This window comes from Sinocyclocheilus rhinocerous, unplaced genomic scaffold (genome assembly GCF_001515625.1).
Source record: "Sinocyclocheilus rhinocerous isolate Xijiao unplaced genomic scaffold, SAMN03320098_v1.1 scaffold3263, whole genome shotgun sequence".
Lineage (NCBI taxonomy): Eukaryota > Metazoa > Chordata > Actinopteri > Cypriniformes > Cyprinidae > Sinocyclocheilus > Sinocyclocheilus rhinocerous.
The window spans coordinates 374,777-390,844 of record NW_015664010.1 but is presented as its reverse complement, the minus strand read 5'-3'; the positions used below and the strand labels follow the sequence as shown (position 1 = coordinate 390,844).

General features: G+C 40.1%; 1 protein-coding gene across 3 annotated transcripts in view; it reads left to right on the top strand.

Moving 5' to 3' along the window:
- Positions 1–15,600, top strand: part of cmah (cytidine monophospho-N-acetylneuraminic acid hydroxylase) — a 23,357-nt gene extending 7,757 nt beyond the window's left edge. For all 3 annotated transcript variants that reach the window (XM_016539556.1, XM_016539555.1, XM_016539557.1), the window contains exons 7-15: positions 2,573–2,639; positions 2,713–2,794; positions 5,529–5,666; positions 5,762–5,897; positions 7,109–7,252; positions 8,372–8,546; positions 8,686–8,802; positions 8,875–8,990; positions 15,427–15,600. In XM_016539556.1, coding sequence (XP_016395042.1) covers positions 2,573–2,639; positions 2,713–2,794; positions 5,529–5,666; positions 5,762–5,897; positions 7,109–7,252; positions 8,372–8,546; positions 8,686–8,802; positions 8,875–8,990; positions 15,427–15,529 — 1,078 coding nt within the window. In that variant the 3' untranslated portion in view covers positions 15,530–15,600. The remainder of the gene's footprint in view (positions 1–2,572; positions 2,640–2,712; positions 2,795–5,528; positions 5,667–5,761; positions 5,898–7,108; positions 7,253–8,371; positions 8,547–8,685; positions 8,803–8,874; positions 8,991–15,426) is intronic.
- Positions 15,601–16,068: the final 468 nt, after the last annotated feature.

Here is a 16,068-nt window from a genome sequence, read left to right as displayed (position 1 = left end):
ATGTGAAATTCCGGAGGGGACGTCGGATGGCGTCACGTGGAGACGTAATGACGTGTGCCATTAATCGAACTATGTACTATAACATGTAAAACGGGAACATGAAAGGAATATTCTAAAAGCAACACCATAATCATAATATTGGCTTATTTAGAATAAGGTAAATAATTAGATTACTGATGTCCATGTAAACGTAGTCACTGTCACCTCACTATTACCTATAATGATAATGACTTCAACAGTTACAGATTTGAAAAACAAAATGGTGGGAATAAACAGTCCCTAATCTGTAACACAAAGAATCATTTCAGCATAAAAGGGTTCTTCAGGACAACGCACTCTTAAAAATAAAGCTCTTCATTGTAATCTGTGGTTCTGGGAAGAAACTTTAACAGCCACAGAACTTTTCCATTTCCCCAAAAGCTTCTTTATAGTGAAAAAGGTTCTTTTGATTTTTTAAATGGTCTTCAAACTGAGAAAGAAAAAAAAAGTTAACTGAAAAGTTATTTAGGAACCAAAAATGGTTCTATATCCATCTTTTTTTTTTTAGAGAATGAATATGTGCTCATCTGGCCACAGAAGTGCCCTGAGTCTTTTGCAATAACACTTCCTTAAGTACTGAGACCAAGTAAAACATTCTCCAACCAGGGCTGTGAATTGACCGTTCAGATTAACCCTGGGGAGGTTCACATCCTGTTGAGGTCATTTAGATATAGAGTGCACAGTGCACAGCACACCCAAAGTAACCCTATACTCTCAAATCTTTATTAGGATTACGTCTGTGGAAATGAGACCTTTGTACTAATTGCACTGAGACATTTCAAATGACACCAAACATGACTCGCATTCACATAAAACGTGTTTGCATATAAACATTTTGAGTGAACTGAGGAAATAGTGAGAAGTAGGAACAGATGTGAAGGAGAAAGAAGTGAAAGTTGTTTTAGTGGGGTGTGGGAAGTTGGGAACAGATGCCTGAATGTTAAATCACTGTTTGTAATGTCCGTATCTCAGTATTCGAGATTCTTCCAGCCTTACAGATTGAACACCCTTGAAAATTCCCATCAGCAGTAGAGTCTTTGTTCTTTGTGTCGGGAAGTTTTAGGAGTAGCGACATGAGACGATGTTCATACAAGAGAAACGTACCTGTTGAGAGTTTGTTGATAGTCTGCTGGATGGTTGAGCTCCAGAGTTTAGGGTTCTTTAATCTAGATTTTTCCCGCCTTATTGTTTTTCAAATCTGTAGCTGCCAATAATGAGGTGGCTTTGGCATAAAGACAGAGCGCATTTAGGCCACGCCCACACTGGGGGCAATCCGACCCTCTCCATTGACTTTGTATTGTGGGAAGCTGCCTCCTTGTTATTTCTGACTTATAGCAAAAAACAGATCAATGTCTAAAAGCTGCTGTGTGACAAGGTCAAGTCAAGTCACCTTTATTTATATGACTGTGGGACTGGAGGGAAACATCAGCAACAGGAAACATTCAAAATAAAATGTAGTTTCTCAATATATCTCTCATCCTTTGATAAGGTTAAAAATAATGAATGTTTCCTGTCGCTGATGTTTCCCTCCAGTGGGCGTAGTATGATACGTTGCGCTCTACTTTTGTGTCCTTAAACGCTCATTTTTTGGGTCAACAGCTTAAAAACGTAGTTCTGTGTTTTTTTTTTTTAGCTTGTTTGCTGTACACCTTGTCACACAACAGCTTTTAGACATTGTTCTGTTTTTTGCTATAAGTAAGAAATGACTAAGAGGCAGCTTCCCACAATACAAAGTCAACGTTAAAATTCATATTTGAAATCACCAATGAAATCTGATAACAACTGTCTGTTTCTTTTGCTCAAATAGTGTTAAAAAAAGCTATCTCTATCTTTTCTATCTCAGAACGCTGACTGTTTCTATAGAAACCGGGACTTCTAACGGCAGATGCAGTGACGCGCTGACTTTACCGATTAGCGATTGGCTCTTTTACTCAGAAGGCGGGGCTTCGTTCTATAGAGCAACCATATTGAGCGTTGCATTTTTCCCCATTGAAAACTATACGAGTGACACATCTTGGGTATTCTATAGTCTTTGACAAAGTCAATGGAGAGGGTTGAATTGCTTCCCCCCTCCCCCCCAGTGGGCGTGGTTTTCAGATTATGACCCGTGTCGCTCTGTCTCTATTAACAGATGTGAACAACAAAAAGGCGGGAAAATCTGTAACTGCCAAAGCCACCTCAATATTAACTATAATGAGTTGACTTCGACAGTTCTACATTTGAACAACAAATCGTAATATATGACGATTTGTAATATATGACGACAATCACAGTATCATTTTTGGGGTGTGCAGCCCTATACATAGTTTTAAAATAACAATGAAAATAAAACACTTAACAAAAAAAAATGTACTTGCATATCATGTGACCATTAATCGACATCAGAGAACCGTAAACATACTGTTTTGTTCAACTGAAATATTAACTTGAATTGAATTATTAACTTAAAAATTTTAAGTAAATATATTATGTCTAAGGGTTTTGGCTGACAAAAAAGTTTGGGAATCATGTCTGTGTTTTCATTTCGTTGCAGGTATCTTGAAAAAAGCGGAGTGAATTTAACAAACATCAACGTGGTGCCGTTCGGCGTGTGGCAGAATGTATGTTTTTTTTTCTTTTACTCTTCTTCACGTGTTATATTTTTCTTAATTTTGGCTTTTCCATCATTTGAAGGTCGATGAGCACCTGCGATTTATGATTCTGATGGACGGAGTTCATCCTGAGATGGACACCTGCTTGATCGTGGAGTATAAAGGTATTTTGCTGCTCATTTACACTGATGGGTTGCGTGACATTGTGCTGTTCGGCCTCTGTTCGAGGAAAGACTAATAGCTTAAAAATAAAGAGGTTTGGTTGCATTTTTCTGCCTTTATCTACAACATGTGTTACATGAAGGTGTCAGGACACATTACACGCATACGAAGTCTTCAGGTAAACACCCTGACGAAGGCAAAATAGCCGCAACGCGTAGGTGTGCACTTGTCACCTGTTCTTAAAACTTATAGCCATGATGAAATAAAGGCTTTTTAAAACTTTTTGAATAAGATTCGAGTGCCTTGGACTACTATTATTCTTACGAGTTGAATCATCCCTTGCACCCAAAGAGCACCGAGACAAGAGCCCTATACCCCGAGCAGCACTTCTTTTGCATTCTTTATTTCGAGTCTTCAGGCAAAGTTCAAGTGCACAAAAACAGCAACACTTTCAAGGGTGTGAAAGAATTATCTGTTAATTTACAGCCTTAGAAATGCAGTTTGAACAGTTTCAATGCCAACAAAACTGCCTTCTGCTACATTTAACCCTTAAACAGGCAACGTATACCGCAGCATACATATTCTTTAGTCTCTTGTATGAGGCACGAGGACTAATTTTTCATTTCAATTTTTCTGTGCTTGTTTTGTCAGTTTGACCTAAAGCCAACACGTACACCCACGAGGCTGAACATTCAGAAAATGTAGAAAGCGGGCATTTATTAATCTTAATTTTTTCCGCAAAAAACAGTGCAATACAACTGTTAGTATTAATTGTGAACATTGTCTTGAGATGTTGAAAATGAAAATTAAGTCATATGTTGTTTGTGTTGTTTTTTATTGCATTTTGAAATATGCGTATCCCCCTGAGATACGTTGCCTGGCTAGGGTATAAAAAAAGGATTATCCTCAATACTGACATTGAATGGTGTCACAAGGTAAACTGTGCCTCATGTTCTGGTTATTTCATTATTGTGCATTCTGGGGTGGTGAGTGTGTGAGGGGTGGGGTGGGGTGTTTTGAGGGGGTTTGGCGTTCCCCCTTGGTGGTTATGGGGGGTGTAGAAATCACACAAAATACACAGAAATCACACAAAATACAAGGGGGAGCCCCCCTTGATAAAAAATCTCTCAGAGGGGCCTCCTGGCCTTGGGGCCGCTTGTACACAGTCCCCTTTCTATTTATTTTGAGTTTAAAAATTGTGCATGTAAAACTGATAATATTACATTTAGCTGACTACATCTTTGCATTTTTAACTAGATTTTTTTTTTTCACACAGCTCATTTTATAATAGAACAGGGGTGTCCAAACCTGCTCCTGGAGGGCTACCATTCTGCAGTGTTTAGCTCCAACCCTGATCAAACGCATCTGAAAAATCTAACAAAAGTCTTCAGGATTACATAAAAAAATTATATGGTGTTGCATAAATTGCATTATATGATTGTTTAGGGATGGAGCTCAACCGTGCAGGACAGTGGACCTCAAGGGGTGGAATTACCCACCCCTAAGAATGAAGACGAGACAGTTCAGAAATGTAAAAATACAAGAAATGTCTGTGCCTCAAATTTAGGACACTTAAGACATGTCATACATGCAGCATATTTGTTTGCATCAAATAAATCATAGAATTATTGATGACTTGGGCTGTTTTTTATACCCTAAAAGGGCAACGTGAGACACAACTCCAAAATCCAAAATATATTACAAAAATTCCTTTGAATGTGTTTGAAAGTCCAGATGATATAAAAAGTGACATGAAATTATTTTTTGCTGATCATTTTCCACTCTTGCCTGTTTTAGGGTTAAATTATCAGAAGTTAAATGACGCTTAAAAATAGACTTATATGCTCACCAAGGCTGCATTTATTTGCTCAAAAATACAGTATAAAATGTGAAATATTATTAACTGTTTCCTGAGTGAATCTATTGTAAAATGTAATTTATTTCTGTGATGCGCAGCTGTATTTTCAGCATCATTACTCCAGTCTTCAGTGTCACATGATCTTCAGAAATCATTCTAATATGCTGATTTGCTGCTCAAGAAACATTTCTGATTATCATCAATGTTGAAAACAGTCGTGCTGCCCAATATTTTTGTGGAAACTGTGATACATTTGATTCCTTGATGAATAAAGTTTATATTAAAGTTTAAAAGAACAGTATTTATATGAAATAGAAATCTTTTATAACATTATAAATGCATTTATTGTCACTATTGATCAATTTAATGTATCCTTGCTGAATAGGAGTATTCTCTTTTTTCAATAAATAAATAAATAAAAACTGGCTTGCGTATTTCATATATTTGATTACATTTTATATATATATATTTTTTTTTCTAATTATAAAAAATGAAGATTTTTAATAATATAAGTGTACTTTAAAATTACATTTAAAACATTATTATTTTAAGTTATAATACTAATACATTTCAAATTATTCACTTTCAAACTTTTAACACCCTCAAGCTTTTATGTTGTCGGCAAGTGTGTGTTTATTTGACACGTGTTGTCACAAATCTGATAAAATGCTGAAAAAATATGTCCACAAAAATTCTATGAATGTGAATGTAAAGTGGCCCCAAACATTTGAACAGTAAGGTAGTTTTACATTAAGATTATGTTGAGATGGTTCAATTCTGAAATTAATGGTTAAACTCAAAGTGCCTAAACCCCCTCTGAAATACACAATGTTGCTAAAAAGTTTGTATAAACTCAAAATAAATAAATAAATTCCAAGGTCACATGATCCTGAACACGGTGGACTGCACCAGACCAAACAATGGACGTCTTCCTCACGGCGTTGATGTGATGATGAGCGACTTCGCTGGCGGCGCCTCCGGTTTCCCCATGACCTTCCATGGCGGCAAATACACCGGTGAGTCACACATGACGCTTTAAACAGGTGCATTATGGGAACTGGCAACCGTTCAGGTCCGTCAGGAAATGCATAATGCGTTTTTTTACTGACAGAAAGCTGGAAGGCAGATTTCATCAAGAACGAGAGGAAGAAACTGTTAAAATATAAGACGCAGCTGGTGAAATCACTGCAGCCCAAGATCTACTGCCCGTTTGCTGGGTACTTCACTGAAGCGCATCCCTCTGACAGGTGAACACAACTCTTTCAGTGAGCGTTATCCACAGCTAGTCAACATTTAAAGGGGTCATATGATGCGATTTCAATTTTTCCTTTCTCTTTGGAGTGTTACAAGCTCTTGGTGCATAAAGAAGATCTGTAAAGTTGCAAAGACTAAAGTCTCAAAACCAAAGAGATATTCTTTATAAAAGTTCAGAGTTAACCACGCCTACCTAAAACGGCTCGTTCTAACACGCACCCACATGTCTACATCACGATGTGGGAAGACGTGCATAACGCCGCCCAAATGTTTACACAAAGAAAGAAGGCGTAACTTTGTTTTGTAAAAATCGACGCGTTTCAAAAAGGCGGGGCATAGAGGAGAAACAATAATGTACAGTATGTGGAAAATAATGTGTTTTTTTTACTTTAAACCGCATAAACACATTTCATTACACCAAATACACAAAATAATGTTCTTTTTAGCAGCATCATATGACCCCTTTAACTACTGCATGCAACACACTGAAAACATCAGTACGGTCAACATGAAATCACATGCACAAGCCAGAACGTCCTGAATCCTGAAAAAAAGGATCAGTTTCCACAAAAATATTAAGAATGTGTTACAGATATAAATTATTATTATTTCTATTATTAATAAGATTTTTTAACAGTATCATTGTTAATAGTTATTTATAAAAAAATATATATATTTTTATCAATATCACTATTTTTAACAATTAATTTTTATATATTTTAATTGCATTATTAATAATTATAATTATTATTATTAGTAGTAGTAGTAGTAGTAGTATTTATATTACTAATAAACCCTGTTCTTTTGAACTTTTTGTTCTTCAAAGAATCCTGAAAAATAAAATGTATCACGGTTTCCACATAAATATTTGTCAGCACAACTGTTTTCAACATTGATAATAATCAGAAATGTTTCTTGAGCAGCAAATCAGCATATTAGACTGATTTCTGAAGATCATGTGACACTGAAGACTGGAGTAAATTCAGCTTTGATCACAGAAATAAATTACAGTTTAAAAGATATTCACATAGAAAACAACTATTTTAAATTGAGATAATATTTCACAATATTACGTTTTTGCTGTATTTTCGTCAAATAAAATTCAGCCAAAACACATGAAAAAAAAACTCAATTATTTCACTCTTTTGACTGTAGTGTATATGTACAGTCATCAAAGTATGAAATGTATGAACACGACTAACAGGTACATAAAGGAGACAAACATCAAGAACAGCGCAGCAGATCTGAATGAATCGATAAGGAAGAGCTGTCCGAACATCTTAACCTGGACTCCTTTACCCGGTTCAGTCCTGGATTTGGCCCTCGCGCTAAATGACCCATCCAACAGGTGCATTCACATGCTTTTTTATTAAACATCCCATAAGGAGAAAGCATTCATATGTAGCATTTGAGCATGCTGATGCATCTTGAGTGCATGAAATGTATTAAAATTTGCAAGAACAGCATATGCCAGACAATATGCAAAAACCCTGACAGCAGTGTTATATAAGTACCACTGAGATACTATTAAAGTTTAATATTATTATTATTTTGAACTTCTTATTTATTTTTGTACTTTCAGTTTTCGTTTTAATTTTAACTAAGTTTTAGTAATTGGTTAAGTGTGTTTTTATTTCTTGAATTAGTTATTGTTTTTTATTTGTCTATGTAATATTTATTCTTTTTTATTCATTTGAGATCACGTTAAATTAAATGAAAATGAGAAATGTTGCCGTGGCAACTGAAATAAGTTTTTTTTTTTTTCATTATTATTAATAATATTATGATTAATTATTACAATTAAAATGATTGATAATATAATTTTTATTAATTAATATAAAGATTTTTTATTGTATTATTATTAATAATAACTTTATATTCATCAAAGGATCCTGACAAAAAATGATTACTATTGTGAAATATGTTTAACCGTTTTTTATAAATATATATATTTTATTTCAATTAACAAAACGGAAAGATTTTTTTTAACTATGTTCAATTAATATTTTTTTAAAATGTTATTACTTTTAATTTTTATTTTGGACAAAAAACTTGTAACTTTTATATAGTTTGGGTTTTAGTTCTAGTTTTAGTTACTACAGTATAACAATCCTGTTACAAGACATAGGCTGAATAATTATGCATTTTATAAATTCATGTCATTATATGTAAACTATTTAATGTAGTCTGTATTGTTTTTATCCTTTTTGCATCCGTTTCATTTCACATTAACTGTTCACCAGTTCAGAAATTGACTGCGCATCAACATGTTCATTAGCAGGTTGCATGTCAGAATTATGTTGTTACAGCTTTCAGATGATGCATAAATCTCAATTTCAAAAAATGGACCCTTATGACTGGTTTTGTGGTCCAGGGTCACATATGCATGAGTGTTATTCTGTTATTATTTCTTCCCGTTTTTCCATCAACATGATTTTCTTTTCTGGTTTTAATATCATAACCATAGGAGTGCTATCACTGAACCGCCCAACGGCACAAAGATCTATAAGGACAGTTGGGACTTTGACTTATATTTGGAGGAACTGAAAGCTTCCGTTTCAGCTGAAATCTTTAAATGCAAAAGCTGGATCCAGTACTATTATAACTGGGCAGGATTTAAAGGCTACAATCTGGTCATTCGGGTAAATCATATACATTATAGCCAAACTGCTGGTGGATTTCACACATAAAGCAGCTTCATGCACAAACAAACCCATAAACAGATGCATTAAACTCTAACTCTGAGTGGCATTGAACTAAACTTTAAACTCTAACTCTCAGGTCATTGAGACGGAGGATGATTTCAAGCCTCTGAAGGGAGGTTACGACTATCTAGTGGACTTTCTGGATCTTTCATTCCCAGACGAGCGACCGGAGAGAGATCACGCGTTTGAGGAGGTACAAACTGAGCAGGATGAGATGCACGCTGAAGTCTAATCCAAACTAATGAGTAAAATGTGTGTGTTTCAGATCAAGAATCGAGTTAATGTGATGAGACACGTGATTTTGAACGGGCGGCTGTGGGATGACCTGTACATCGGCTACAATAACAGAATGAGTCGAGATCCTGATGTTTATCACCACAAGTAAAATACACGCGAACAACATCATCACAATATGAAACAAGTGTGGAAATATCATGGCAAAATCTGTGATGTTATTCATTTACCGTGGTATTTACATGGTATCCCAAGGTACCTCAAAGCAAAAAGATTTTTTAAAAGAGGTTTTTAACTATGGAAATCTGATGCAAATTCATGTCACGTTCATGTGTATTAATACATTATTTTCATATGTATTTTTTATTGGCAGACTCTGGAATCATTTTCAGATAGAATTGCCACTATTGCAAATATTTTTAAATATTTATATTTAGCTTTATTTTTTTATTTCAGTTTTTAGTACTTTAATTTAGCCTTATTTTATCGCAGTTTATTTATTTTTAATTTTCAAAAACTTTCAAAAAAGTCACGTTTTTCACTGAACATTTATATTTTATTTTAGCTTTATTTCAATTAACAAAAACTATTTTTGATAGTTTTAAAACAATAACAGCACTATATAACAACATTATGACACATTTCTAGTTAAAGAAAAATATGTTGCAGTCAGATGAATTTTTATTCATGTACCATATTTACATGGTACAAGTTTTAACATGTTGCATGTTTAAAAAAAATTACACAGAAAGAAACATAACACAGATTCATAAAGTATGTTTTTAACTATGGAAATCAGATGAAAGTTCATGTGTATTAGATCTATAATATTATTTCGTATTGTTTCATATATCTTTTTTTTTATTGCCAAATTCTGGAATCGTTTTCAGACAGAATTGCCACTGTTGCAATTATTTTTAATATTTAGCTTTATTTTTTTATTTCCGTTTTTTAGTACTTTAGTACTAATTTACTTAAATTCCATTTTATTTTGTTTCAGGTTATATTATTTTATTTTCAAATTTTAATTAATTTATTTTTTAAGTTTAAGTTTTTCATTGAACGTTTATATTGTTCAGTGTTCAATATTTTTAATTTGATCTAGTTTAAAAAACGTCTCGGTTACGTATGGTAACCCTCGTTCCCTGAAGGAGGGAACGGAGACGTCACGTCCCGTCGCCACAGCTCCTGTACCACCGCTGAGCGGCTGGGTCACCGGCTCGGCTCCTCAGCGAAAACCTGAATATGCGCTGCATCTGCTGCCTACTTATACTCACGCTGTGATCAGCAGCAGCTGGATGCAATAATCGCATGCCAATGTGCATTGGCTCGTTTAGTTTACACTCGAAGTAGATTGGTCCCTCTAAGCGAGATCCCAATTTCGTCGGTCATCCGACGTGACGTCGAGAGTGACCGACTGAAAGGGAACGTCTCGGTTACGTATGGGAACCCTCGTTCCCTGAAGGAGGGAACGGAGACGTCACGTCCCGTCGCCACAGCTCCTGTACCACCGCTGAGCGGCTGGGTCACCGGCTCGGCTCCTCAGCGAAAACCTGAATATGCGCTGCATCTGCTGCCTACTTATACTCACGCTGTGATCAGCAGCAGCTGGATGCAATAATCGCATGCCAATGTGCATTGGCTCGTTTAGTTTACACTCGAAGTAGATTGGTCCCTCTAAGCGAGATCCCAATTTCGTCGGTCATCCGACGTGACGTCGAGAGTGACCGACTGAAAGGGAACGTCTCGGTTACGTATGGGAACCCTCGTTCCCTGAAGGAGGGAACGGAGACGTCACGTCCCGTCGCCACAGCTCCTGTACCACCGCTGAGCGGCTGGGTCACCGGCTCGGCTCCTCAGCGAAAACCTGAATATGCGCTGCATCTGCTGCCTACTTATACTCACGCTGTGATCAGCAGCAGCTGGATGCAATAATCGCATGCCAATGTGCATTGGCTCGTTTAGTTTACACTCGAAGTAGATTGGTCCCTCTAAGCGAGATCCCAATTTCGTCGGTCATCCGACGTGACGTCGAGAGTGACCGACTGAAAGGGAACGTCTCGGTTACGTATGGGAACCCTCGTTCCCTGAAGGAGGGAACGGAGACGTCACGTCCCGTCGCCACAGCTCCTGTACCACCGCTGAGCGGCTGGGTCACCGGCTCGGCTCCTCAGCGAAAACCTGAATATGCGCTGCATCTGCTGCCTACTTATACTCACGCTGTGATCAGCAGCAGCTGGATGCAATAATCGCATGCCAATGTGCATTGGCTCGTTTAGTTTACACTCGAAGTAGATTGGTCCCTCTAAGCGAGATCCCAATTTCGTCGGTCATCCGACGTGACGTCGAGAGTGACCGACTGAAAGGGAACGTCTCGGTTACGTATGGGAACCCTCGTTCCCTGAAGGAGGGAACGGAGACGTCACGTCCCGTCGCCACAGCTCCTGTACCACCGCTGAGCGGCTGGGTCACCGGCTCGGCTCCTCAGCGAAAACCTGAATATGCGCTGCATCTGCTGCCTACTTATACTCACGCTGTGATCAGCAGCAGCTGGATGCAATAATCGCATGCCAATGTGCATTGGCTCGTTTAGTTTACACTCGAAGTAGATTGGTCCCTCTAAGCGAGATCCCAATTTCGTCGGTCATCCGACGTGACGTCGAGAGTGACCGACTGAAAGGGAACGTCTCGGTTACGTATGGGAACCCTCGTTCCCTGAAGGAGGGAACGGAGACGTCACGTCCCGTCGCCACAGCTCCTGTACCACCGCTGAGCGGCTGGGTCACCGGCTCGGCTCCTCAGCGAAAACCTGAATATGCGCTGCATCTGCTGCCTACTTATACTCACGCTGTGATCAGCAGCAGCTGGATGCAATAATCGCATGCCAATGTGCATTGGCTCGTTTAGTTTACACTCGAAGTAGATTGGTCCCTCTAAGCGAGATCCCAATTTCGTCGGTCATCCGACGTGACGTCGAGAGTGACCGACTGAAAGGGAACGTCTCGGTTACGTATGGGAACCCTCGTTCCCTGAAGGAGGGAACGGAGACGTCACGTCCCGTCGCCACAGCTCCTGTACCACCGCTGAGCGGCTGGGTCACCGGCTCGGCTCCTCAGCGAAAACCTGAATATGCGCTGCATCTGCTGCCTACTTATACTCACGCTGTGATCAGCAGCAGCTGGATGCAATAATCGCATGCCAATGTGCATTGGCTCGTTTAGTTTACACTCGAAGTAGATTGGTCCCTCTAAGCGAGATCCCAATTTCGTCGGTCATCCGACGTGACGTCGAGAGTGACCGACTGAAAGGGAACGTCTCGGTTACGTATGGGAACCCTCGTTCCCTGAAGGAGGGAACGGAGACGTCACGTCCCGTCGCCACAGCTCCTGTACCACCGCTGAGCGGCTGGGTCACCGGCTCGGCTCCTCAGCGAAAACCTGAATATGCGCTGCATCTGCTGCCTACTTATACTCACGCTGTGATCAGCAGCAGCTGGATGCAATAATCGCATGCCAATGTGCATTGGCTCGTTTAGTTTACACTCGAAGTAGATTGGTCCCTCTAAGCGAGATCCCAATTTCGTCGGTCATCCGACGTGACGTCGAGAGTGACCGACTGAAAGGGAACGTCTCGGTTACGTATGGGAACCCTCGTTCCCTGAAGGAGGGAACGGAGACGTCACGTCCCGTCGCCACAGCTCCTGTACCACCGCTGAGCGGCTGGGTCACCGGCTCGGCTCCTCAGCGAAAACCTGAATATGCGCTGCATCTGCTGCCTACTTATACTCACGCTGTGATCAGCAGCAGCTGGATGCAATAATCGCATGCCAATGTGCATTGGCTCGTTTAGTTTACACTCGAAGTAGATTGGTCCCTCTAAGCGAGATCCCAATTTCGTCGGTCATCCGACGTGACGTCGAGAGTGACCGACTGAAAGGGAACGTCTCGGTTACGTATGGGAACCCTCGTTCCCTGAAGGAGGGAACGGAGACGTCACGTCCCGTCGCCACAGCTCCTGTACCACCGCTGAGCGGCTGGGTCACCGGCTCGGCTCCTCAGCGAAAACCTGAATATGCGCTGCATCTGCTGCCTACTTATACTCACGCTGTGATCAGCAGCAGCTGGATGCAATAATCGCATGCCAATGTGCATTGGCTCGTTTAGTTTACACTCGAAGTAGATTGGTCCCTCTAAGCGAGATCCCAATTTCGTCGGTCATCCGACGTGACGTCGAGAGTGACCGACTGAAAGGGAACGTCTCGGTTACGTATGGGAACCCTCGTTCCCTGAAGGAGGGAACGGAGACGTCACGTCCCGTCGCCACAGCTCCTGTACCACCGCTGAGCGGCTGGGTCACCGGCTCGGCTCCTCAGCGAAAACCTGAATATGCGCTGCATCTGCTGCCTACTTATACTCACGCTGTGATCAGCAGCAGCTGGATGCAATAATCGCATGCCAATGTGCATTGGCTCGTTTAGTTTACACTCGAAGTAGATTGGTCCCTCTAAGCGAGATCCCAATTTCGTCGGTCATCCGACGTGACGTCGAGAGTGACCGACTGAAAGGGAACGTCTCGGTTACGTATGGGAACCCTCGTTCCCTGAAGGAGGGAACGGAGACGTCACGTCCCGTCGCCACAGCTCCTGTACCACCGCTGAGCGGCTGGGTCACCGGCTCGGCTCCTCAGCGAAAACCTGAATATGCGCTGCATCTGCTGCCTACTTATACTCACGCTGTGATCAGCAGCAGCTGGATGCAATAATCGCATGCCAATGTGCATTGGCTCGTTTAGTTTACACTCGAAGTAGATTGGTCCCTCTAAGCGAGATCCCAATTTCGTCGGTCATCCGACGTGACGTCGAGAGTGACCGACTGAAAGGGAACGTCTCGGTTACGTATGGGAACCCTCGTTCCCTGAAGGAGGGAACGGAGACGTCACGTCCCGTCGCCACAGCTCCTGTACCACCGCTGAGCGGCTGGGTCACCGGCTCGGCTCCTCAGCGAAAACCTGAATATGCGCTGCATCTGCTGCCTACTTATACTCACGCTGTGATCAGCAGCAGCTGGATGCAATAATCGCATGCCAATGTGCATTGGCTCGTTTAGTTTACACTCGAAGTAGATTGGTCCCTCTAAGCGAGATCCCAATTTCGTCGGTCATCCGACGTGACGTCGAGAGTGACCGACTGAAAGGGAACGTCTCGGTTACGTATGGGAACCCTCGTTCCCTGAAGGAGGGAACGGAGACGTCACGTCCCGTCGCCACAGCTCCTGTACCACCGCTGAGCGGCTGGGTCACCGGCTCGGCTCCTCAGCGAAAACCTGAATATGCGCTGCATCTGCTGCCTACTTATACTCACGCTGTGATCAGCAGCAGCTGGATGCAATAATCGCATGCCAATGTGCATTGGCTCGTTTAGTTTACACTCGAAGTAGATTGGTCCCTCTAAGCGAGATCCCAATTTCGTCGGTCATCCGACGTGACGTCGAGAGTGACCGACTGAAAGGGAACAACAACAACACTTATAGACATTTTGTCAAGTCAGAGAAAAACATTTTGCATTCAGACAAAAATCTGTGATTTTATTCATCTACCATAGTATTTACAAGGTACCCCAAGGTACTTCAAAAAATCAGGTTTTAACATTAAAAAAATATTACAAAGATTCATGAAGTATGTTTTAAATTATGAAAATCAGACGCATTTCTAATTACGAAATGAAAACTATTTTTAATGACATGTCGCATACAGACCAATTTTCTTCATTTACCATGGTATTCACCTGCTGGTACCCCAATGCACTTATGTAAAGAATATGAAGGTTTTAACATTTTGCATACTTAAAAAAACCATCACACAGATTCATAAAGTATGTTTTTAGCTGTGGAAATCAGATGTACTTTGCAGATTCATGTGGTCTATAATATCCAGACGTGGACAGTAACGAAGTGCATTTACTTGAGTACACTTTTTGAGTATCTGTACTTTACTTGAGTATTATTTCTTCTGGAAACACTACATTTGAAAGACAAATATCGTACTTTTTACTCCACTACATTTCTATCAAGGTCCTCGAAGTAGAAAGTCGTTTCTATGGAGCAGCTTTGAAAGTTAGTGGGTGATTTATTTATTTATTTTTTCATCTCTAAAACGTGACTTTTATTTTGCAGACCGCCTATCAGTAATCACTCTTGTAGGGTTACGTGAAGTGATTTCCCAGCATTTTTTGAACACCGACCAGTTGCAAATATGACATTTATTTACAACAATTCAATAATAAGACATTTGTATCATTCTAAAAGCTCTTTATTCCAAAAGTTAGTCAGTGTATTCAGTAGTTGTAATGTATTGTAAGGTATAAGGTATTGCGAGTATTACACACAACAATAATAAAACAGTGCATTGACATAAAAAAGAAATTTACTTTTGGTACTTAAGTACTTCTGTACTTTTACTTAAGTAAAACTCTGTCTTTACAACATTCACTTGTAATGGAGTAATACCCAGCAGTATCTTTCACTCAAGTAATGGAATTGTGTACTTTGTCCACCTCTGATAATATCTGTTGTTGTTTTATTGTCAGGTTCTGGAATCATTTTCAGACAGAACTGCCTCTATCAGCACCAGACTGGGACGGTTTCCTTCAGACTGCCTGTGAAAGAAGTAACGGCTGTGCACTTTCTTAACTCAAACACACACGTGCATCATGGTTATCGCAGTCATTTTTCTGGCTCACAACACTAAATATGTGAATTTGAGGGCCTGAGTCGCTTGTTTATTTTAGATCTGTGTGGCAGCAGCAATATACAGTAGCCTAAATACATCAATAAATCCACTGCTGTCTTGTCTCCTCTGAGGCTGGGACTGTAAATAGTGTTCTGTGCTCGTCTGTGCAGCCAATGACAGAACAGTTAGCATGCTTTGCTCAAACTTTCATCATGGCATTAGAGCTGGTACACCGTTGTCGCTTGCGAAATCAAATGGCGGCGCCGTGGGTGCAAACTTACAGATTAAAGGGTGGTAATATTATAATGAGATCCCTTTGCCACGTCACCAAGGGAGCGAAATCAGACGCGCTCGTTTTCTCAGACGCTTGCAGAAAAAGGCTTCCCAAAACAAAGTTACTGGGTTAATCTTTTTCACGTTTCCTTGGTTGGTAGATGCACCGGGGACCTGATTATAGCACTTAAAACCTGGAAAAGTCAGATTTTCATGATATGTCACC